This window comes from Paramormyrops kingsleyae, chromosome 25, assembly GCF_048594095.1.
Source record: "Paramormyrops kingsleyae isolate MSU_618 chromosome 25, PKINGS_0.4, whole genome shotgun sequence".
Classification (NCBI taxonomy): Eukaryota; Metazoa; Chordata; class Actinopteri; order Osteoglossiformes; family Mormyridae; genus Paramormyrops; species Paramormyrops kingsleyae.
The window spans coordinates 23,213,330-23,237,155 of record NC_132821.1 but is presented as its reverse complement, the minus strand read 5'-3'; the positions used below and the strand labels follow the sequence as shown (position 1 = coordinate 23,237,155).

The 23,826-nt window shown below is 41.3% G+C and overlaps 1 protein-coding gene across 1 annotated transcript; it reads left to right on the top strand.

Annotated features, from left to right (window-relative positions):
* The first annotated feature begins 489 nt into the window (after positions 1-489).
* dkk2 (dickkopf WNT signaling pathway inhibitor 2) lies at positions 490-12,607 on the top strand. Its single transcript, XM_023799191.1, has 4 exons — positions 490-1,140; positions 10,677-10,827; positions 11,460-11,585; positions 12,353-12,607. The coding sequence occupies exons 1-4, from the start codon at positions 940-942 to the stop codon at positions 12,601-12,603; spliced, it is 729 nt and encodes a 242-aa protein (XP_023654959.1). The 5' UTR covers positions 490-939; the 3' UTR covers positions 12,604-12,607.
* Positions 12,608-23,826: the final 11,219 nt, after the last annotated feature.

Sequence of the window (23,826 nt, the reverse complement as noted above, 5' to 3'; positions counted from 1 at the left end):
GTCATTTCTCCAAGTATAAAGCAATTCTATATATATATATATATATATATATATATATATATATATATATATATATATATATATATATATGAAATAGTCGACATTAAACATTAAGTGAGACCTGTTAACTCATATGTGGGACATGTCTACATAGAAAATGGTATATTTGCAACTATAGCAAAATAATATATAAATACTTGAATATTGCTATGGTTTACTGTTAACACGGTGATTTAAGATTTTGAGGAGATAAAGAGATCAGTGGCCGAGACTTTCAATAAGTCTTAAAAACAAGTGGGTTAACTTTGCCCTTCATTTCCGTGGTTTTCATTCAAGTTAAATGAATAGTTAAATATATGGCCTGAGTATAATTTTATAGGTTTTTTTCCCCCTCGCGGGGGTTTCGGGTGTCGGTGTCTGGAAGCGGCGCACAGACGCACAATGCGCAGCACCAGCGCGAGGGCAGCACAGAGATCGCTTTCCCTCTTTGTCAGGTCTGAATGAGGGGCGGAGGAAACAAGCCCATTAGGATCCTATAAAAAAAGAAAGTATCTGAGGTCATAAATACTAGGTTGCCTCAAAAAAATGCCAACAGACCGCCAAAGACAGGCAACGAAGCACTCGGCGCGAATTTTTACCTTGACATTTTGGGAAGATAATAAAAACCAACTTATATTCTCGCCCTGACTTGTGATCGACGATTTACAGGACAGTGATATTTACCCCTGATACATTTTTTCCTCGTTTATTTTTTTTTCTTAATAGTAAATTTGTTGTATAGGCCTATTTATTCCCTATTTTGTTTGATTGACAAAATAATTGTTGGTGATGGTAGTTATGATTAACGTGGTTTTCCTCTGATTGCGGATTTTAGTTTTTTGTTCCAGTTTTCAGATTTTGTTTTAGAATTAAAAGGAATCCCCGAGTCCTTTTTTGCCAATGATGCTGGTACTGAGCCGGGGTAGATGCTGCTCTGCTCTCCTCTTGATGCTCGCCGCCGTGAGAATCGCAAGTTCACAGAAATCACACGCCGGATCCAAGGTGAACTCCATCCGGTCGCCTTTGTCAGGAGAAGCCCCGACGACTCCCATAAATTGTTCCGGATCCGGAGTTATTAAGAAAGGACAGAAATCGTCTCAGGTAAAGCGAATTCTACCTACCTAACGGCTTACTGGCTGATATCACTTTGCAGGTCTGAACAGGACCGGCGGTAGCGGACTAGCCTGAAACAGAACACGGTACATCCAGAGATCAATACGAGTACTGTTTGCAATCGTACTTATTAATACGTCGTTACTGACAATCCGACTGTGAGTGAAATATATTAATCATCAATATATTTAGGAATACTAAAATATTAACACTTTGTGCAATACTATGTGTTAGAACTTCATCTTATTTAGGATTAAAATGGTGGATTAACGATTAAAGATAACAAAAACCTGCCCTTGGGCAATCTTCTTCCAAAACCAACGTTTATATTATGTTTTAATCTACATTTCTCCCCGAGTACAATATTACTTTATCTTTTCTTTCAGTGAAATCTACTCCCTTTTTATTGTTTGAAACTGACAGTTTTGCAATGCGAATTATAGGGACTGAAATTTTAACCGCGGTACTTTAAAAACCCGATTTTACTTTATACCTCTTGGATGCGTGTCTCTTAACAAATAATGATGGCATTTAGACTTGTAGATCCCAGTGGGACCTGTTTTATTCATGGGCTTCCTTGAAACATTAAAGTTGTGTGGCCAGATGAAAACTTTTGGCCGGGGTTCACAGATTTCGGCACTAGGCTCGTAGTGACAGATTTACAGTGAATGTAACACTAGCCTTCTACAATTCGAAACCGTGCGGTTTCAAAAAGTGTTTCCGAAACATACAGAATAGGACCGCATATTAGCCTACTGTCATAAAAAGTCCCCCTCACGTGGTATTAATTATGGCGAAATTATGGGGAAGGACCCCCTCGTTAAATTCAGACCTTGACGCCGCAATTTTGGTCGTGTGCGCCTGAACAGCATCTCATTAACATGTGCAGAAAGTTCAGAGAGTAAACACGGTGAATACCTGTCTGGGTGTCTTTAAGCGAGTCCAGACGCACCCTGGAGTTATTAAATTCAACTGCGTTAAGACTGAAAGGTAGAAATGACTGCTATTGTCGACTAACTATCGAACAGACAAAAAAACGACAGAATCTGGGCAATATATGTATTACCTGATATTACTTCAGAGGTATGGTTTGGTGGATTGCGGACTCCGAAGTAACGGTCTGTGTAGTCTATTTTGGGAGTGCAACTGACTCTTTTAATGGGCGGATGACAGAGAATGAATATCGACCTTGTTACTAATCTGAGGTTCGAAAAGAGAACAAGCAGCCAAATGAAATCAGTCACCAATTACCCAAAATTACCTAAAACGCCAACAGGCCTATTTTCTGCAGGGAGACTACAGTGCAAGTATCCTTCCCAGTGTATCTGACAGTATGATATTAATTTATCTTCTGGAGTACCGTTTAATCAAGAAGGAGCGAGTTGTGCTGATGAAGCACATTGTGATTATTGTTATTAATGATTTAATCGTTTGCAATTCTCATTCTCTGCGACATCTACTCGTGTAACTTACACCTCCTGCAGTAGATGCCAAAAACTTTGAAGAAAACCTTCGGCAACCCACCGGAAGTTTGCCAGCTGTGAATAGCTAATATAAATTCATGCCTGTGCGCTCCAAGTGGAAAAAAACCCTTCAATTTTCACATCTCCGTATCGGATGTTTTGATTATGCAGGAAGTAAGATAATTGTGTGTTTCTAGATCTTTGTAATTCAGGTCACTGCCGGGAGGTTTTTGCGTGTAATGTGGCCTTATAAGTCCTGTGCAAATACACGTGCATCAAACTAACCTATATTATGTAATGCCTCCAAAAATCAGTTAATATAAACAGCCAGTTGGCTTAGACTCACAGCGTTTTTTGCCTATATGACTCCTTTAGGCTGTTCTTTCGTCTATGGCCTTTATTGCTGTACAATATTAACCCTGCGATTCCTGTCTGTTTCTGTTCATGTCCTGGCGCTCTTTATGAAGGGCTCTGTATAAAGAGATATGAGTCATCTCTCATTCAAATTCCTCCCCACACGTTCGTCTTTAATTCTCCGTCATTAATTCTCCGGAAATTTCTCCACTGTGACAAACACTCATCCATGTGTGCTGGCTGACTGTTAAAAGTGAAACGTTATTAACTGTAAGGAACAGCAGCTGTAAACGGCAGTGCGATCCCGGGGATGACTTTCTCGCAAAAGTAGTTTAACTGCACATCTCCTGACAATAATGGGATGGGATTTTTGCCCTTGTTTCACTTACCTGCTCATCACGGTAAAGTTTTTACCGTGCTATAACTCTGAAAGTGTTAAATGTCAAAGAACTTCTTGAATTTCAAATGTCTTACGTGTTAAGAGGTACACGGATAATTTGCAATGTGATCCGCGTGGAACATCAGAATTTCATTCTATAGCTGTGGAAGTGAAAATGTTGAAAATAAGTTTATCAGGAGCGAATTGGTGAAATAATTCGGAGAGATATAAAAGACTGTCAGTTTCAGTACTGGGCTGCACTGGTTGTACTGGAGTTTTTAACTGGTCAATAGATATTGCTCGTTTTGCAGACTGAACAGCATCTGACAGCTAGTGTGCTGGGCAGTTACGCAAGGTTAGAATTGAAGACTTTTTCTTGGGCAGATGTCAGTGGAGTTTGAAAAAGTTAGTTAGGTAAGCAGAATGATTGGATGCATCAAGAAAGAAAACAATGTAGTTTGTCAGTATTTTTAATAGAACCATACATTTCAATAGAATTAGCTTCACATAAATCTGTTTTATACCTAAACTTTATAGCACAAACTATAAAAAATCTGACAAGTTTATTGCGGGGCTGTTACACAGGAGATCAGCCGCCTTTCCTTTGTACCTTTGTTGTTTCTGCTTCTCAGAGGGATCGACGCAGAGGGTCCCTTTACGAGGGGGTGTTGCGGCGTATTTGAGCTGGAGCCTCTCCAGCAGGACGCCGCCCCGCCAGGACCGTGTTCAAACGAAGGCGTGCGTCATGCCACGCGAACAAATCAAAGGGGTTTGGGAGCCCAGGCTGCAGAGCCACGTCTGATGTCCTCCACGCTGCCATACCGCCAAACCAGCGTCTTCGCTCTCTGTGACGTTTAAGGTGGTTCTCCCTGTATTGGGTCAGAATCGCTCGTCTTCCCCCTCGCTGTGAGGATCCAGTACTTGGCCCCGCTATAATATGATTTGAAAGGAATGGACTTGTCTGCTTGCAAAAAGCATGACCCTTAAAGTACCTGTTTCCCTGCCTCTCCAGACAGGTCACTTAATCCACTGCGCAAACCTCACTTTGATCCTCCAAACGATCGTTCCCTGTTCCTTATTAGCGCTCGGCCATTGTTTATCAAACGGGACCCTTCGGTCTTCATCTCCAGCACCAGATTGAGGAGCTCCATCCCATTTGCTCTACCTTCAGTTGGTAGAACCCCACGATCCTTTTGACAGACACCATTAAGCTGATGAGCTATCCTCACTGTCTGTTTGTTAACATTCTGTCGACTCATTAGATACAATTTCACACTGGATACATATGCTAAACGAACACATGCACCCATTCGTTAATCCTGTAATTTATTATTCTGTCAAATATATAGCTAGAAGATAAGCTTAGCTTTGAGAACAAGGGGACACGAATTTGTTTTAAGTGTCTTAAGCCCCAATTTGGCAACGACTGTGTGACTGCTGAGGGGATTATTATGATTTATTGGGTGGCTGTCATAGCGTTGAGGTTTGTTAACGTTGATGATTAATAGCCCTACACGTCTCAGAAGAAATCCTTCTGGGTCCATAAAGTAGCAGGGCTTAGTACCACCGCCCACACCATCAAGGCCCGGTTGGCTATTTTCCTTTATCCAACTGAGGCACTCTTACTTTCGTTCCAGCGTTTTCCCTCACGGGGCATCCACTGACCCCCACCCACAATGCTTTGCGTCTTTTACAACTCATCAGACGGCTGATGAAATGCGTGTCCCCCAAGTCTGTCGCTCTCCAGCGCCAAGGGATGTGAGTTTAGCATACTCCATAAGCTTCTCAAGCTGCCCCCTGCTCAATTCTGGCAAATTAGGGAGGCTGAAAAGCCCCATCGCCCGTGGAAGGCAAGGTTAGCAGAGGAAGCACTTGCGTTATGCATTTATTTATTTATTTGACTATTCCTGCCGCCTAATAAACGTTGGGCGGTGGCCAGCAACTCTGATGTTGGGGGATGTGGCTCCGCGTTGGGTGGGAAGGAAAACTGTAGCAGTCTGAGGACCTTTTGTTTTCCGTTCTTCACACGGCTCCCCTCTTCCTATGCTATATGAGCAGCTGAGAGCGACGTGGTCGCTCATGGTGTGAGGCTGTCGCACGTGATCTCTAACCGTGTCTGCAATTCTTCTCATGGCTGTTTCCTCCAGACTTTGACCTAAACATTGTCCAAGTCTTTCTTAAAGGGAGTCTTTGTGACCAAAGTACCTTGGAGCACGGAGAGAACGGCTCACAGTTCTGAATGACTGCAGAGGAATGCCCATGCCCCAGGGCATTGTGGGTAGTGTACTGCATGTAATTCATGGCGTGTGCGTTGCGCCGGCTGTGCATTGCCAGAATTAATTTCATTTAACTGAACCCATCAAGAATGAGACTTCCGGCATATTAAAAACAGGCCTGTTTGACTTTACTTAGCTCCAGGAGTCCCAGATGCTAGTGTGAAGAGTGAGGACCAACTTCTTCTTAAAATAACAGGAAGAGCCCTGGCATCATGGGGCAATGGGGACCTCCATGGCACTATGGTGGCCTTCAAGGGACAATGGTCTGTCCAGATCTGATTAAGGAACTTTCCATCCAGAAAGTCTCCTGCCCCCTGCCCCGTGTTTACTGGGAGAACCTCTAGGTTTTCTGTGACCTTTTACTGCAGAAGTGATCATGAAAGATGCATGGATGTGTGTTGAAGCTTCTCTAAGTGATGTTTGTTCCAGTTCTGTGACAGCTTCCTTCATTACATGTATTCCGGAAGGGCCCGGATTTATTTTGCATGTTCTGGAATTTCCAAAATGATCTTATTCATCCTGCTGATTATTTTACAATTATCAGGCTTTCAAATATTTTACCAGCATTCCTTCTCTTGTAAAATTTGCAATTGTGAATACAAATTGTTTTTTATTTCTTTTTGAAATTTTGCCTTTCTTAAGTGTTTCTCAAGATCTTTGTAGGCCATATCAGCTCTCACCTACCTGTCAGCGTGAACTACAAGAGAAAACATCTAAGCACTGTTTACCAAGCACATTTCCCGTCTTAATAAAGGCCTTAAGATGTGAACTTGACTCCGGCTGGTTCAAAACAAACAAGTACATCCTTGAAATTGCCTCCCAGCCGCAAATTCGCCTTCAGCTTCACATGAGCGATGTGTAAAGCGGGACCAGCACCAGACAGAAGAAGGCTTTCCCACATGCCTCTCTGTCTCTGCGCTTTATCGTCTAGCCAGCATGAGACACGGAGCCAACGTCCCCGAGGGGAAAAGTGCGGCTTTACGGCGGAGAATATTTCCTTGGGAAAATAAGGGACGCAGGATTGGAAGGCGGCATAGAGGAGGAGAAAAAAAACCTGCTTAGGATTGCTAGGCTCAATGAAACGCATCCAAACACAAGGCCGCCGTCCTCAGAAGCCACGAATCTGGCGTTTAAAAACAAAGCGAGATAAGCGGCGATTATCGTCTGTGGCGTGCTTGTGTGTCATCGGGTTACAAAGATGAGCCTGTAACGCTGGCGGGACTCGAGCCCCGCGATGAAATCAAGCCCGGGCTGCAGTTTAGGATCCGCTGATAGTCATCGCATCGCATTCTGGGGGAGCTGTGGGCTTTTCTTTCCCTTTGTCTGCGTCTTTGTGAGATAATGAAATGTTATATGCTCACAAACTACCGTTCTAGTAGCCGCCGAAGAATTCAAAAAGCCATATCCTCAGGGTATTGTGTTTTCGTTATGTTGACTTCGCCTTCAGTAAATTTTGCGTGTAAGTCAAGACCTGCGAAGATACCTTAACAAGAAGCTCGCTTGTAATCTCGCTATTTACATTTTATATATACTTCCGAAGCTTTTGTCCAAAGCAACGTACACGTGAGGAAAATGGCTCATTACAAACATACCAATTTCAAGGAGTCAACTAGGTGTAAGTGCAGCTAGGCTGAGCCTGCAATGAATGTCCAGGTACAAGACTAAGCAGTGTTTATTTACTTGCATTTTTAAATAATTTTGTATTCTTGTTATAAATAGATTTTTTAAATATATTGTATACTTTTATTATTTTTCTGCATCGTCATACGTTGTAGATAACTCAACCATTATCATAAACATGATCTGAAGTGCAGGATTTTGGGACATATATTATTGATGTACTGATTCCCCATCCAGGATTTGCCCCCACCTCATGCCCTATGTTGCGAAACATAGGTTCCAATCCCACCTCAGCCCCCAGCCTGTCCCATTACTGGATAAGCGGTCGGAAGATGGATGGATATCTTGTTTGTTGTTGAATGTGAGCATCCGTTTCTGTCCTGTAGCTTCAAGGACCCACATTGCCATGGAAACCTTAATATATCCGTTTAAGCCACAGATCAACGGTTTGGAAGCCTTTGTCTTACTCTCCGCCGTGTCACTAGGTGGCTTTTTACAGCCTTTCAAACAGACGAGACGAGATGTAAAGACCTGCAAGCTAACTCCATTTATATCCCCCCCCCCCCAAGAACATGGATATTGAATAACATATTTTGTTGTTGGTTGAGGCGAACAGATTCCTGCGGAGGTATTTTTTTGAACATGTGTTGCGCATTTAGTATTTTTTTTAGTACAAGCTTATTGTGGTGACATTACAAACTGCTGTTTCTTCAGTAAATCGCTGGAAGTGCAGTGCTGGTGATTCTGTCGGGTCCCGTCTAATTGTTTGTGCCGTTTATTTACCGCACAGCTGCGTAGAAGATGCTTTTATCAAAGAGGCCAGTTTGGCGCGGTGCTGCGCTCCGTGCGCTTGAGAGTAGGTAACGCACTTCGGTAGAGGACCCCTCTGCAAAGGACTGTGACCTTAACCGCCGTGTCACCAACTCTGGGTCAGAAGTACAACCGGCTATACCGTCTGTTGAGGTTAATTTTAAGAGACGTCGCTATACGTAGCTGCAAAGAACAAATGTGAAAAATGGTGCTACGTATACATAGAAATGCAATACACAGTACTATTTTCCCACAGAAACGTCAAAAGAACAGAATGTACCGTTGCGTAGGTTTAATTTCTGTTACAGTAAATATCATTTAATCTGCGTTTGATTGATGGATTTCAGAACACAATTATATGCCGTGTGAATCCAGACAAACCTGAACCAACTTGGTTATCCTACGTTTGAGGTTTCTAAGGACCTGTAGCAGCAAGCAATCTGCTGCACGCCAGGCTGGTGATGTCGTTTTAGGAACACATCACTCAAGTCTCTCGTTAGAATTACCTCGGATTGCGTTAAACGACGACGGCAAGGATAGTCCCTTCATACTGCTTCGATCAAACACTTATATCAGATCATTTAGGGCAGGGGTCTCAGACTCCAGTCCTGGGGGGCCAGAGCCCTGAGTTTTTGGTTTACCCTCATTTAACACACCTGATCCAACTCCTTGTGCTAATTACCACAGAGCTCATAAGCTAAATCATTTGTGGTGGGAGGGGGATAGAACTAAGCTAAACAGGACTCCAACCCGCCAGGACTGGAGTTTGAGACCCCTGATTTAGGGACTAGTCGCAACAGGAAAAAAAAAACTTTCCTTTAAATTCTTTAGTGTGGTCTCTTGAATGAGAATATTGGCCCCGAATGTTTGCCACATGGAAGGGAGATGTTATGTTGGATAGTTCAACAGAGGAACATGCATGGAAATTAAGGGAAATTAAAGCACAATGTTATAATTTAATGCGCCGTTAGTCATGTTTACTGTAGTAAGAATCTAAAACCAAATCCAGCAAATTTAGTTTTCCCATAAGGAGAATTTTTTTAGTGTTGTTTTCTGGCAAAGCAGATTAAAACTGGTGTTTAACAGACGCGGCGTTTCGTAACTGGCTGTTTCTTATCTCGCTGGCAGCTGCAAGCGTTCACGCAGAAACTGAGGATTTAGGAAAAGCCTTTAATGTCAGTGTCATGATGCGCTAGTGCTGTCTTTAAACCCCCAGATCATAATCGGGTATACATGACACGGAGCGGGGTTTAACACACCCGGTTCCCGCGCTCCACGTGCCTCCAAAACCAACCGGAACCGAGGTGGCCGGTGTCAGACGGGGACATTAAGTGCAAGGTCTTTATCTTGAGGGGTGTAGCACACGAATTGCTTTTGTCTGAAGTCACTTTCCCTTGAATTCCTCTTTAAATTAGAATATGGCCTGTTGGATGAAATGTACACTTGTTTTGCGCATATATTCTTTTTAACTGGGTGATCAAACTGCATACTAATCGATACCATTGGAAAACTGAGTAAATTCAGTACCTGCTCATCAACCTGTCAGATAAACGGGTAGTACAGTTGTACTGTCACTAACTGTACATATTTAATAAGAATGTTCTTTTAAAAACCTGAAACAACAACAGAGACACAATAAAATGATGTGATCGGCTCCTAGTGATGGTGTCCTTATAGTGCGCCTCACGCTGCAAAGGATTCACTATAATGTCACGATTTGGCCGCATTTTTTGTTTTATTTATCGGCTTTATATTTTCTTTTTATTCCGCAGCGTTCAAAACCGCAGTCAAATGGATGCCACATGTAAATAAACGAAACATAACGGCAGACCATATTCAATGTGAACACCGCGCGGATCCTGGAACATGTCTTCTGTGCACTTGTTGTGGAAAATGTGCGCTGTTTACTGGCACTGTTTACTGTGCCCTGTTCACGTCGACGACTACCGAACGTGTCCCGAGAACTGTGATAACTGAGTCGTTATCACACTGGCTGTTGTATATTTTGATGCATCAGTCGGATATCCGATGGAAATATGGTCTGAAAAAAGAAACATTTTATCCTACCCACACACATAAATTGTTGAAAATATTAAACGAAAATGAATATTAAACGAAAATGAAAAATACTTGGCAACAAAAAAAAATGTAACTCCATCCATCCATCCATCCTTTTTCTACACCTGAGACATTATTTCCATGCAAGTAAAGAGCAAATTACAAAATCAACCCTAATAGCTAAATTGCTTAATTAATTCAGAGACAAGGATGTGAATTTGGGTTTGGGTAGTATGGACAAATCTCTCATAATATTGGGGGAGCACCTTGTGTATGTCTAAGGGGCGGGGGGGTCGAAGGCCCTACCAATGTTGAAAGCAAACCTACACCCTTCATCAGAGACTGGAATGGTTTGACTGTCGATTATAAAATACTGGTCCTGTGATTTTTTTTAGTTGTAATTACTCAATAAGCGTAAACTAGTTTTTGCAATGCTGTTTAATTATACAAAACAAATAATTCAGTTATGGAATTAAAATGCAGAAAAATGGATGATGCCCATGGATTTTTTTGCAGCATGTGTTTCACTGTTCCTCATGATAACGTGGGTTTCTCCTTTTACAGATGTATCCCTGCATAAGTGATACGGAGTGCAGCGAGGGGACCTACTGTCACTGCCCGCAACACAGCGCCCCCCACTGTCTCAAATGCAGGAGACGGAAGAAGCCTTGCAATCGAGACGCCATGTGTTGCCCTGGCAACTACTGCAGCAACAGTAAGTCTGCCCATCCTGTCTTGGGTGAAAAGCTCTGAGTCCAGTTTACATAAATGCTGCCTTATCTCAGCGGATTCTTAAAGTCACAGTGTGGATGTGACACAGAGGGTGTTGTGAAGAGAGCGCGACAGTCGACCCTCCTTCTAATATATCATGGGGTCAGCATAAGAAACTGAATGGGAGTTTTGGGGAGTTTTCGGGAGTTTCGTGAAAGTCACACACAACGCACATAAAGTTTGGTAACTCTTAAATGATCAGAAATATGTGCAGTTCTGGTTTGAAGCACTCCAAGCTTGTTTATGACAGCCTCTCACATGATATAGAATAGAACAGAATAGAATTGCACTATGATTTTTGTATCCCGTGTTTCTCATATCTTTTTGTGCTGTTTAAGTGCTTTAAACTGTTCTAAAATTAGAAATGCTTCACTCACCATGGAGACTGAAAATTTTTACATGGTTTTCCAGGTGGCGGGGGGCCTGCACCCCTAACCCGTACAATGTGGAAGGGTCAGCTGTATGGTTAATGCATATAACAGTCTCCTCCTGCAGTCTAAGTCCACAGAGATCCCCTCAGTGATGAGTCTGCTGTTACGTCCCCCTTTCAGCAGGAAATCTGCTTTCTCCCTGCAGATATTTGTGTTCCCGTCTCAGACCGACTTGTGTCACCACGTGCCCCGAAGCTGAAGGAGCACAAAAAGCTTGCGTCTAAGGAGCACGGCTGGAAAAAGAACCAGATAAAGCCTGCAGTTGTCAAAGGTGAACTAGCTACCATCAGGCTTCTGTTAGCATCCAGTTAATGGTGATCAATGGGCTTCCGTTAGCATCCAGTTAATGGTGATCAATGGGCTTCAGTTAGCATCCAGTTAATGGAAATCTCCGGGCTTCTCTTAGCATTTAGTTAACAGTGATCAATGGGCTTCCGTTAGCATCCAGTTAATGGTGATCACCAGGCTTCTATTAGCATTTAGTTAACAGTGATCAATGGGCTTCCATTAACATCTACCTAACAGTGATCAGTAGGCTTCCGTTAGCATCCAGTTAATGGTGATCACCAGGCTTCCGTTAGCATCCAGTTAATGGAAATCTCCGGGCTTCTCTTAGCGTTTATTTAACAGTGATCAATGGGCTTCTGTTAGCATCCAGTTAATGGTGATCACTAGGCTTCTGTTAGCATCCAGTTAATGGTGATCACTAGGCTTCTGTTAGCATCCAGTTAATGGTGATCACCAGGCTTCCGTTAGCATCCAGTTAATGGAAATCTCCGGGCTTCTCTTAGCATTTATTTAACAGTGATCAATGGGCTTCCGTTAGCATCCAGTTAATGGTGATCACCAGGCTTCTATTAGCATTTAGTTAACAGTGATCAATGGGCTTTCTTTAGCACCCAGTTAACACTGATCTCCGGGTTTCCGTTAGCATCCAGTTAAGGGTGATCACCAAGCTTTGTACACACGATTTGTTTTCAGACATTTCATTGGGCGGAAGGATACAGTGTTAATTTTTGCCCCTCCCCTCGTCATTAGGTCACGAGGGCGACCCCTGCCTGCGCTCCTCGGACTGCATGGAGGGTAACTGCTGCGCCCGCCACTTCTGGACTAAGATGTGCAAGCCGGTGCTGCGGCAGGGCGAGGTGTGCACACGCCAGCGCAGGAAGGGCTCCCACGGCCTCGAGCTCTTCCAGCGCTGCGACTGCGCCAAGGGCCTCGCTTGCAAGGTGTGGACAGACGCCACCTCAGGCACCAAGTCCCGCCTCCATGTGTGCCAGAGGGTTTGAGGCGCAGGGCAGGAGGGGGTTGGTGGGGGCGGTGGGAAGTGTCGGGGGGGGTGGGGGGTGGTTACTGGGGTGTGGCACCTCACCCCACTCTGCTTACGTCATGGAGGAATATCATAGATAAAAGATATCTCTGAAGGGAGAATCTGTGATGGGAATTCAGGTGACAGGGGGTGGATCTGATATGGGGGGGGTGATGGTCGAGGGGTTTGAGGAACTGGAAGACTTCTGTCTGATGCCTGGGACTGCCCCCCCCCCCCCGCCGATACATTCGCCATTGCAACAAGTGGCAGCCAGACCTACAGGGGAGAGATTTATCCAAATCATATGTATATATTTTCTGGGTTCTGACAGGGGAGGAAATCTTGCTTTCCAAATTAATACAGTTTTACATTTGTGTGTGTGGGGGGGGCGGGGTGTTCAGTTGGAGCAGGGCTGATAGTTCTACTCAAGACCTCCCTACATTCCAAAATTCATTTCCCATTAAATTCCCTTTGTGAGATTCAAACACCTTCAGTCTTCTTTGGCCCCTTGGGTTTCGTTTTGCACTGTCACCAGAATCTTGAGAAATATCGTGGATTTTTTTGGGCCTGTATTCGTCAAGATGGTCAACAAACCAAAATGGATTCCCAAATTGATGATTTCCTGAAATATCGAGCTTTAGATTGACAGTACAAATGCATTTCTGTCCTGTGACTGTGAAGCATTTAGCAAGGTAACACCCCAGAAAATAAACTATATGGATTTTAAATAGGAAACAAATCATATTGATTTAAGTCTCTTTGAGGACAACGCCCAAACTCAAACTGGCTTTAATTAACAGTGGCCACTATTGCAATTTTTCAATAGTATGTTTATAATTGTGCATAGTGAGAGGTTTTATTTTACAGAGTAGATTTTTCTATCTGCATGGTTGTCATTACTGTTCACACAGAGTTGTTGTATCTTGCATCACTGGAGACGAATCTCAATACAACTGCTGTCTAAATACCGTCCACTAGAATCCAGCTAGAGAGAGCGATGTGGGATCAATGAAGAAGCAAAATGCAATGAATGATCAAAAGAAGGGTTTGGTAAAATTACTGAGAGCTGTAAACAAACTATGTTATCCCAAAATAATAATTAACATTAAACGCAAAAATGACTTCATTAACAATTATTCTCATAAATATTCAACTCCATATAAGTAGTACTGTTATAATTCCCATTCTTTTTTATGAGATTTTTGGAAATAATATATATTTCTATAACAAAATATTGCTGATAGGTAAACTTATTGATAAATTAAGAAAATATATTGATTAGACTCAAAGATCTCCTATCACTTTGTTTGATTTACTTTCATTGGCTGTATAGTTCGATGTTGGTCTTTCCTCACTAAATGAAGCCACATCTGTTCAAGAATAATGTTACATTATTGCTTTTTGAAACACTTTTGATGCAATATGTTCCATATGTCTCCTGTAACAGATTACATTTAAATTTGTTGTTTTATGCACCAGTTAAGGCCTGTAATCGGTTAACAAGACCAATAAGCTCTTACTTTGTAAATAAACACTATTTAAGAATCAACAATATGTTGTGTTCAGCTTTTCATTTTGGGGGGAGGTGCGTCTTAATAAATTGCATGTAGGGGTTTTGGAATCAAACGTCAAGATTCAAGGCATTCAGAAAGAAAGCAGTAATGGGGAGAATGTCATACAAATGGCTAATGTTCATGAGTAGATGGAAGTGCAAACATACACCTACAGCAAAGTGACACCTGGAAATACTGCAATTGCCCTCATCATGTATGAGATTGCACGAGCTTTTAAAGAGGCAATATTACTGTTAAATCATTATCGACTTGACCCCCTGATAAAATGCCGGTCTTGTTACAGATACATCTGTTTTTTTTTACGAAGAGCTCTTGGTGTTTTATAGCTTTAAGAGAAAGTTCTGTATTTACAGTGATGAAAGAATTAAAGAATGTATTTTATATAACAAGGATCTCCTCTGTTTTTGTTTTCGCCTCGGCCTGCAATGTCTTCATACGTATTGAATATTACAGAACAGGAATGGCCTGGTCTCTTAGTGCAGATCAAAACAGCCCAATATGCGTAATGAGCCTTTGTTTGCTCGGTCAGTCACTGACCCGCAAAGACTGTCATTCCGTCAGTGGTGCTCGCATTTGTACTACCCATCTTTGGCCATTTTCGCCTTTGATGTATCTTGATTTAATCCTTATTGGTTTTGGAAATTTTTTATCTTACATGAGTATGAGTTACACAAACAAACATAAAAAAAACAACCCATGCTGATTATTGTTCTCGCTGTTCTGTGGTATAATAAGCTGCGGGGTCACCTGCGGTCGTGTTCTGAGCCTTTGTGACGGGCGCTTTTGAAGAAGGACATTCTGAGAAATGCCTGCAATATCGTTTCTGCAGTCCAGCACAAATTGGGGGGGGGGGGGTTCCAGGTTCAAGTGATTTTGAAAAATTGGCCTGAAACACCAGGAGAACGTAAGGGATTTCTCGCTGAAGTTCATGCAGACCTAAGAAGTAGGCTTGGCAGGGCAAATGCCACAGGGCTAATTAAATGCAGATTTAAAAATTTTTTTTGGAAAGGTGAGTCAAATGGGGTTTCCAGAAAATGTTTTTTTTTTTCCCCCTTCTTTTATTGAAACGGGATACCCCTTCACAGTTCCCCCACAAAAGGATGTTTCTAATCGTTGCATTTTCCGCTAATGGATTCCCAAGCGAGCATATCAACCCGGGAGCCTAAGAGCTACAGGGACTCAAAGAAAGTAATTAATTGCAACAATTTGCTGACTGTTAGATATCAGTTTACTTCAAAGTTCCTGACATTAAACATCTTCCAGGATGTGACTTTATTGCCCCGAGACCAAAGCACCATGACTAAATGGGTTTACCTTTATGGCTGTATCGCATCCGTCGACCTTCTTCTCAAATGTAGTGGTGCAGCATTTACCCAGAGACAAGGGTCGTCCAATGACAGCCTGAGTCTGTAATCAGGACGTCACTGTCAAAGCCAGTGCCTTTTAAGAGGCTGGAAGTACGGCCTTGTTCAACGTTGAATACCTTGTATGTTACATACATTGTATGTTAAATGCCCAGTTGAATCCCTAAGAGCTGACCATTCACAATGCGGAACTGAACAAAACATAAACACACAAGAAATTACATAAACATGCAATACAGATATACACAAGAGAACTGAGCTATAGAGTTGAACGCTACAGTAGATGTTCCGTGTTGCGATATTTCGACTTTACCATCGGTGTTCCAACTCCATTCTGTTTTTCACTTACAATACATTATTCAATAAATTACATGAGATATTCAACACTTTATTATAAGATAGCCTTTTTGTTAATGATTTTGCCCAACTGCAGGCTAATGTAAGTGTTCTAAGCATGTTTAAGATAGGCTAGGCTATGCTACGATGTTCACTAGGATAGGTTTACTGTATTAAAATGCATTTTCGCCATACAATATTTTCGTCTTACGATAGGTTTATCGGAACGTAACCCCATCGTAACCCAGGAAGCGTCCGTATTGCAGATTTCATATTTACCCTTCAACGAGGCAATGATAGGCGTAGAAACGTGAGCATGTGACAGAATCGCCGTACATGACACGATTCACATTGGTTAGCTAGGACACCTTTCCAGTATACATCCAGTAGCGTTAAATAGCGTTACATATAAATATATTTCTATGTTTATATAAATATATATTTAAATATATACAGTACAGTCACTCCTCGTTTAGTGATAGAGTTCCCTGCCAGGTGCCAGTTCACTAAGCAAAACAGAATAATAGAATAATGATACATTATTGATCCCTTGTGGGGAAATTCTCTTTTGACAGACAACACAAAGATGACAGTTATTAGCCCATAATTAGGTACTACTTAGTCTTTGGAAGGGTCATTGTCTTTGTTGGACAATCGCTGCAAAAATGGAAACAAAGGAGCATTCTGCTGATGTGAGAAACAAAGTCATTGAAATGCTCAAGGCAGGAAAAATATTGAAGTTTGAATATCTGATTAAGCACTGCTGTATCTATCGTCAGAAAGCGGGAGGTTCATCACAGCACCCAGACCCTTGCTAGAACAGGCTGTCCTTCAAAATGAAGCATCGGAGCCAGACATTGACTGATGAGAGAAGACTTTTAAAAATCCAACAGCCAGAAGTCCATAGTGCTCTTTGGCTGAAACTGGAGTGAAGGCGTGTGGGTCCACAATTTCAAGAGCTCTCCATAAAACAGGCCTCTATGGGAGGGTAGCAAGAAGCCATTCTTTAAGAAGATCCACCTAAAAGCATGTATGGCATTTGCTACAAAGCAGGAGAAAGATATGGGAGAAGGTTTTATGGTCAGATGAGACCAAAACAGAACTTTTTTTGCCAGACTTCAAAGAGGTATGTGTGGTCTAAAACTAACACTGTCCATGCCTGAAGAAACCCATAGCTACAGTGAAATATGGTGGAGGCAGCATCATGCTATGGGGCTGCTTTTCATGTACTGGGACTGGGAATCTTATCAGAGCAATTGATGGAAAAAATGCCACAATATTACAGGAGAACTTGGCTGGGGAGAAGATTCATCTTTCAACGTGACAATTACCCGAAGCGTAAGGCCAAAGCAACACTGGAATGTCTCAAAACAGAAAGGGGAATGTTCTGGAATGGCCCAGTCAAAGCCCTGATCTTAACCCTATTGAGAATCTGTGGCAGCTGTTTCAAAACTGTTGTCCAGAGGCGCCGTCACACCAACCTAGAGGATCCCTATAAATTCTGCCAAGAAGAATGGGGAAGTATCACTCCTGAACAATGTGCAAAACTGGTACATACTTACCCCAAAAGAATTAAGGCTATGATTGCAGCAATAGCATTCTTGACAAAATATTCATGTTTAGGGGTTGAATACATATTCACTGCACATATACCACTGCCACTGCATATATTGTTCAGTTATAACGGAATAGATAGTGGGGAAAGGTGACTTTCCGCTATAACTGATTCTTATCAATATTGCTGGTTTTAATAGCAGCTGGCTTATTGCTCATATTTTTGGTCACACTGCTTTAAATTCCTGTACATTCCTCTCCAAAGGCTGCCTTCCTTCTCGTCGCCACCGTCTCCATAAAAGGCTATCACAGATACATAGGCTGTTCTAGCAGAAGATTAATTGTTACAGGCCATTTATTAATGCACCGTTTTGATTGTGGAATTAAGGGAGGGGTCTTAAAACCCAGTTGAGGGTTTACATACCATGGGCTATGGAAACTTTGTGCAGTACATAAAATTAACTAGGTAGTACTGATTATTCTTGCCATTAAATGAATCCCATCTGGCCCAGTACAGTCCCACTGCTCCGGGCCTAGCCTTCCCACTACAGCATTACCATTCATATTTTCCGCTTGTGTCGTTCCAAATGGGAACCTTTCCCTAATTTTTAGAAATTGCGGTCAATAGCAATTCCTCAGTAAGACAATACATCTGCTCTACGTTATAACAACATGCCCAATCAAACCGATGAAGCAGGTAGGTCGTAATTCTTATTTGCCCGCATAATTCCCCATTCACCTTTAGCATAAGGAATAAAAGTGCTAAATCAAAATTCAAACACAAAGAGATAAGTAACCAGGCGACTATTTACAGCCCTGTATACACAAACGATTCTTGCGTCCAATGAAACGTTAACTACTATTGTGAACTGTTGGCCCATTCATAAGTTGCGAGGATCTGTTGGGTATGATTGTCGTAGAAACAAATTTGTTCTGGGGAACCTTTGACAGCTTGCCCATGCGCAGCTCACTTCATAAACTCCTGAGTCACATTTTGGGAGTAGTTTAGTTAGAAAATCTGAACCCCAACCCCCCCCCCCCCCCCCCCCCGAAATTTGCTTGCCACTGATCAAGCATATAGCCAGGTAGTAAAATTACGTGTTAAAACTCCCTACTAAGCATAATTATAGGGATTCCTCCGGGTCGGGGAAACCTGCAGCAGGACGGCACCCCCAGATTTATTTCTGGCTACCAGCCTGACTTAAAAAGCAGTTATTCATAACTCCAATGCCTCACCTACTTAGATTCTCGCCCCACAAATGTCAATTTTTCCCGTTTTCATGCTATGCGTGTATAACACATAATTGCATTTATTATTTTATAATCATCTGTAAAATGGAAGCATATGTGTATATTTACATTGCTGATTCGTTAAATCGCCATAATGATTATAAAACAGTCTGCGTGTTAAATAATGTATTACTCTTCGGGACGAAGTCAGCAAAAATGCACTTTTAATGGCACTGAGGTGCGTGAGACTTGACAGTTTTTAGGAAAATCCAAACCGCAGGACCACAGCGATGTAATCTGTTATAACAGCTTCTGAAAGCAGCAACAAAAGTCACGTTGGGGTCCGGCGTCCATGTTGGAAATGTCAATGAGAGAGATACCTATAGTATGGGGCAAAAGTACAACTTCAGACTCACAAAACACGTAAAGGCCAACAAGGTGGCTTTGATGTATGTATTGTAAGTCCCACCTACTCCCCCCGGAAAGTGGAGCTGCTGTTTAAAATAAAATGCAAATGAAAGACAGGAAAATAAACAAAGATAACCCAATACAACTGTAATTATTACCACATCAGAGAAAAATGCCTGGATAAAACAATGTATTAGATGCCCTTATTGTATGCTTCAGAATGGGTGTATTTAGCAGGAAGTGAAAAACAGTATGCTGCACCAGATCATAGAAACAATCCAAAGTTTCAGCCAGTGTAGTCTGCAGAAATAAAAACATGTTCTTGAATGTTCATGGGAGTTTTATTCACACAAAAGTGTTCTGAGGGTAGAATGAAAAATGATTGGCTCAGGGAGATTACCAATCGGATTATGGAGGAGGCGATCACCTTACCAATCAGATATCTTGGTCATCCCTCCTCTACAACCTGATTGACTATTTCTCTGAACCAATTGTTTTTCATTCTTCCCTCAGAACATTTGTGTGTAAGAAAAACCCCCATGTGCTTCTTGAATGGCCTCTGTGTTGTCTGCTTCTCTTCTAATGTAGAATTATTCCACCTGACTCTGGAAACCGTAATCAAGAGTTACGGCCTAGTGTGCTGTCAGTGTGCTGCAGCTCCAATGTCTTAACATTTATCAGCCAGTGTTACTTCCACTAAAAGGTTTGTCTAATCATATCCCAGTTCTTCCCGGGAACTGAAAGAACCTAAGCCTTTAAATCATACATACAAGGAATATTTGTGCTAAAACTTAAAAAAAAAAAAAAGCACCCAGGCATTTAATTCACCGGGTTGAAACTTGCAAAATGTTTCACATGAGTTTTATGACGACTTATTACTTTTGTCTTAAAGTATTTAGCTATATCCGTTCATGTCAGAACATATTTGTGTCATTCCTTTGTGCTGTTTATTTGTTAGATTGTATCTTTCTTCTCGCAATATAATGGATCATACCCATTCCTGGGAAACCCAAGAAGGATCTTTGGAACACACACAGTTCACCATGGCTGTCATATTGATTCGGCTTGGTAATTGTCCCATCAGTGGTGGCCTGAGCCAAGGGTTCTGTCTTCCATGACTGGATCTCTTTGCCATTGAAGACCAAAACACAACCTGCTTTGTAATAACCTATTGTTTACCATTTTTTTAAACATATTGTTCATAGGTTGTAGTGTCCCACAAGGTTTGTTAACCTTATACATGATGTTCCTCTTAGTTTTAAACTCTTTAACAGGCTTGGAAAGTCAAAAACTGAACATGTTTTCCAATGTGCTTTCCAGATGTCCAATAATCCAGAAATATTCACAATGCGTTCATGAAAAACACATTTAAATAAGAGAGCATGCTAACTGTGCCCAGAGCAGGTCTTAAATGCTCTTGAATGCTGAGCTGGACAGATTAATTATTAAATGACCGCTGTCTCCCTAAATGCGTGTGCGCATTAATTCAGGTAAATTGGCTTTGGTTGCGTCACTTTTCCCTTTGCTGCTGCTGTATGTTCCGGGTATGCGTGTGGCTTCAAGAGTGTCAAATGAACTGATTTGAGGCATGAAATCTCACACGGAGACTTTATTCTCGTTTGTTAGAAGAAAATAAAAGACACGTTTCAGGCCTAGAACTAAACACACAAGCTGCTGCCTCCATACGTTCCCGGTCACTCCAAATCAATGCGCTCTCTCCTCGCCCTCATTCCCGCTCCTACCACATTCAATCTCAGACTAAACAGACCCCCTTCGCAACCAACACAAAATAGCAACAATAAACTCTTACAGCCGTTAAAGCTGGGATATACGTTAAAAGATGCACTATTACACTAAGCCTGGTCAAAAGTTAAAAACATATTTTTCTAACTTCGGTCATATTTAAGCCCGCACTGCACACTGGAGTGACCGAAATGTCATAAAAGCAGAAAAAAAATTGGCGTTCATGAAGACTCCGGCTATTAAGTTGTCAGCGTTGAAAATATCACTCCTGTCTCCACGGAAAATGGAATTTTTAAAAGATTCCTGCTCGAAAATGTATTTATTGAATATGGTTTATGTGGAGCGTTTTGGCACCGATGCTGCATAATCTGTCGGTTTTCAAATTTACATTCGACTGAAATAGATCTAATAAAAGTTTATTTTCAAATTGAACATAAAATAACAATCATCTAAATGGTTCAAAATGTATGCATAGTGAACGTATATAGTGCATGTTCTGAAAAATGCCAATAAGTTGGTATGATATGTCATTTTCTGTTTTTCAGAACCTACAAATTCAGTAAATATCAGCCATAAACAGTTAACAGTATAAAAATTCTGAACCTTGCAGGTCATTCTGTACTAAAACGTCGGCTAGGCGATGAAACAGGATAAAAACGTTGATGTACCTATTTGAACAGATGTATTGAGCCGATGGGATATTTGGACATCCCATCGCGTATTCGAGATGAATCAGTATCGCTGCGCGAAGTAGAATTTGGAGATGATCCCTAAACCGCAGCAAGGTATTTTTCGGCTCAATAATTAAGCGTTTAATCATCATGCGCCTCTCCCGACACTTCTCATGAGCTTTTTACGCAGCGATACAAGAGGAAGCCAAGAAAAACATGCCTATCTTGAATAACGAATTAAGCTCCAAGTAATCTAATCAACCACACGCAGCAAGGATTGGAGCACCAACCCCTAGCAATCGCACGAAGGACAAACTGTAGGGTTACCAAACTCAGTCGAAGGAGATATGCGAGACACCAATGTAGCATACACTTAGTATATATTTATCTTTGTATATAACATATATTTATTTATTTTTATTAGTTCGGTAATTAATATGTATTTAATCATTACCTTAGACCATTTCAACTGGTTGGGTGGGGGGAGGGGCACACTGGGGCCAGTTGTTCTGTTGGGGGTGGGGGGGGGGGGCAGATGTATTTGACCTTAATGTCCTCCAATCATTAGTTACACTAGACTGCCAGCATTAGAAGCGAAAGATCATTTGGAAAACCGATGTTATTTATGCAGTGCTTTGCAGTCACATTTTGCAGTTTTTTTCCCCAAAAATGTAACTCAGTCTGACTTCTCGTTAAGACTGTCTTGCTTCCGCAATCATGATTATTTTCTTCTGTCGTTAACTTCGCGTGTCACCAATTGAAGCGACTCGACCACCCGGCGCCCCCGCCTTACGAAGCCGTCAGGATAATGTGCTGACGTTTGTGTTTCGCTTGTTCTCAGCGCGTTTTAGCCCATATATACATATAAACAGTATGTATGTAAATAATAATAATAATAATAATACATTAATTCCAGACCCAAGTAGCATACATATTGGGGGGACACGGGGGGGCACTGCCCCCCCCCTCCATAACCGCTCCTTCGATCCTTATAGGTCCTTAGGCAACTATTTTGTTTAAGTATATGTCCAGTCCGTGCTGTGTTGCATATCAGACCTCTTCCCGGCTGTCCATCATCATCATCATCATCATCATCATCATCATCATCATCATCATCATCATCATCATCATCATCAGCCAACAATAAAAACGTTTCTGTAGTGACAATACAAAACAATAAAACAGTAAAATCCAATATAGCGGACAAAATTTGTTCTGCCAAAATTGTTCTGCAGTTATTACACATATTAATTAATTTCAGGATAATTTTCTGTCGACATTAAAACGTGATTTTCCTGAAGCAGAACATTAAATATAGATAAAAGGGTGAGGAAAAACTCCGTAATGGTCTAAACAGCAGAGGCTTATAGGCTGTGAAATCATGAATTCAGGACTCGCGCAAAAATTCATGCATCTACTCAACCACTGAATCGCCTGGATCGTAGAAGAAAACTATTAATCAGCACATAACAGCCAAAACAGACATACATCACAACATTTTCCTAAAGGGAAAACTTAGGTTCAAATATTCCATTATTGCGTTATATATGGTGTCATGCAGACTATTAAGTGTGATTTTCCTACTGTTTTATACCGTTCCGACCGATTTAACTACGGTGTCAAGAAGATGATATACAATTTAAATATGTGCTATGCATAGAGTAGAATAAGTAATTAAGGTACTTATGAAAGCAATAAATATTACATTAAATAAATCATCTCACGTATATTGGCAATTAAAAATAAGCTCTGTAAATGTATCTGGTAAAAAAAGACCAATAATCAAGCTTACCACCTAAACTGTAAAATGCTAATTGATCGGTCCTATCAACACATACTGACACTGCAGTATTAACTATAGGCAGAATACACGGTAAACAAATTCACAGACAACTGTCACAAAAAAAAATTGTTTTTTTCCATTCATACTGCAATACTTGAAATACTTAGAGGTTTGATTAATAAATTCGTTTCAGATATTTGTTTAGATTGAGAAACACATTTTTGTTGTTTGTTTTTTGAGTTTTGAAAAAGTTTGTAACCTTGACTGATTTTAGTCAGCCAAATCTCTTGTTTTATAATCTTCTATAAGCATCGCAGTTTGGTTTACATTTCTGTAAAGCTACGTAAACAATAAAATGAAACTGATCTAAATATTTAAACAGTATGTTTGATGATGCCATTTTACGTGCATCAAAATGAATTTCCTTTCTCTTTTTAAGTTGGACACTGCGTCCAAATGTCACGTCCTATTAGACTTTAAGCCTAAGGGATGAAGATGCGGATTTCATCCACTTTGAAGCAGGAATAGTGCGATCTCTTG

Excerpts from the sequence above, each read along its gene's own strand:
- dkk2 (XM_023799191.1), top strand. The coding sequence starts at position 940 with ATGATGCTGGTACTGAGCCGGGGTAGATGCTGCTCTGCTCTCCTCTTG. Across the intron at positions 1,141-10,676 it reads AAGGACAGAAATCGTCTCAG|ATGTATCCCTGCATAAGTGA; the intron begins GTAAAGCGAATT and ends CTCCTTTTACAG. Across the intron at positions 11,586-12,352 it reads AAAGCCTGCAGTTGTCAAAG|GTCACGAGGGCGACCCCTGC; the intron begins GTGAACTAGCTA and ends CCTCGTCATTAG.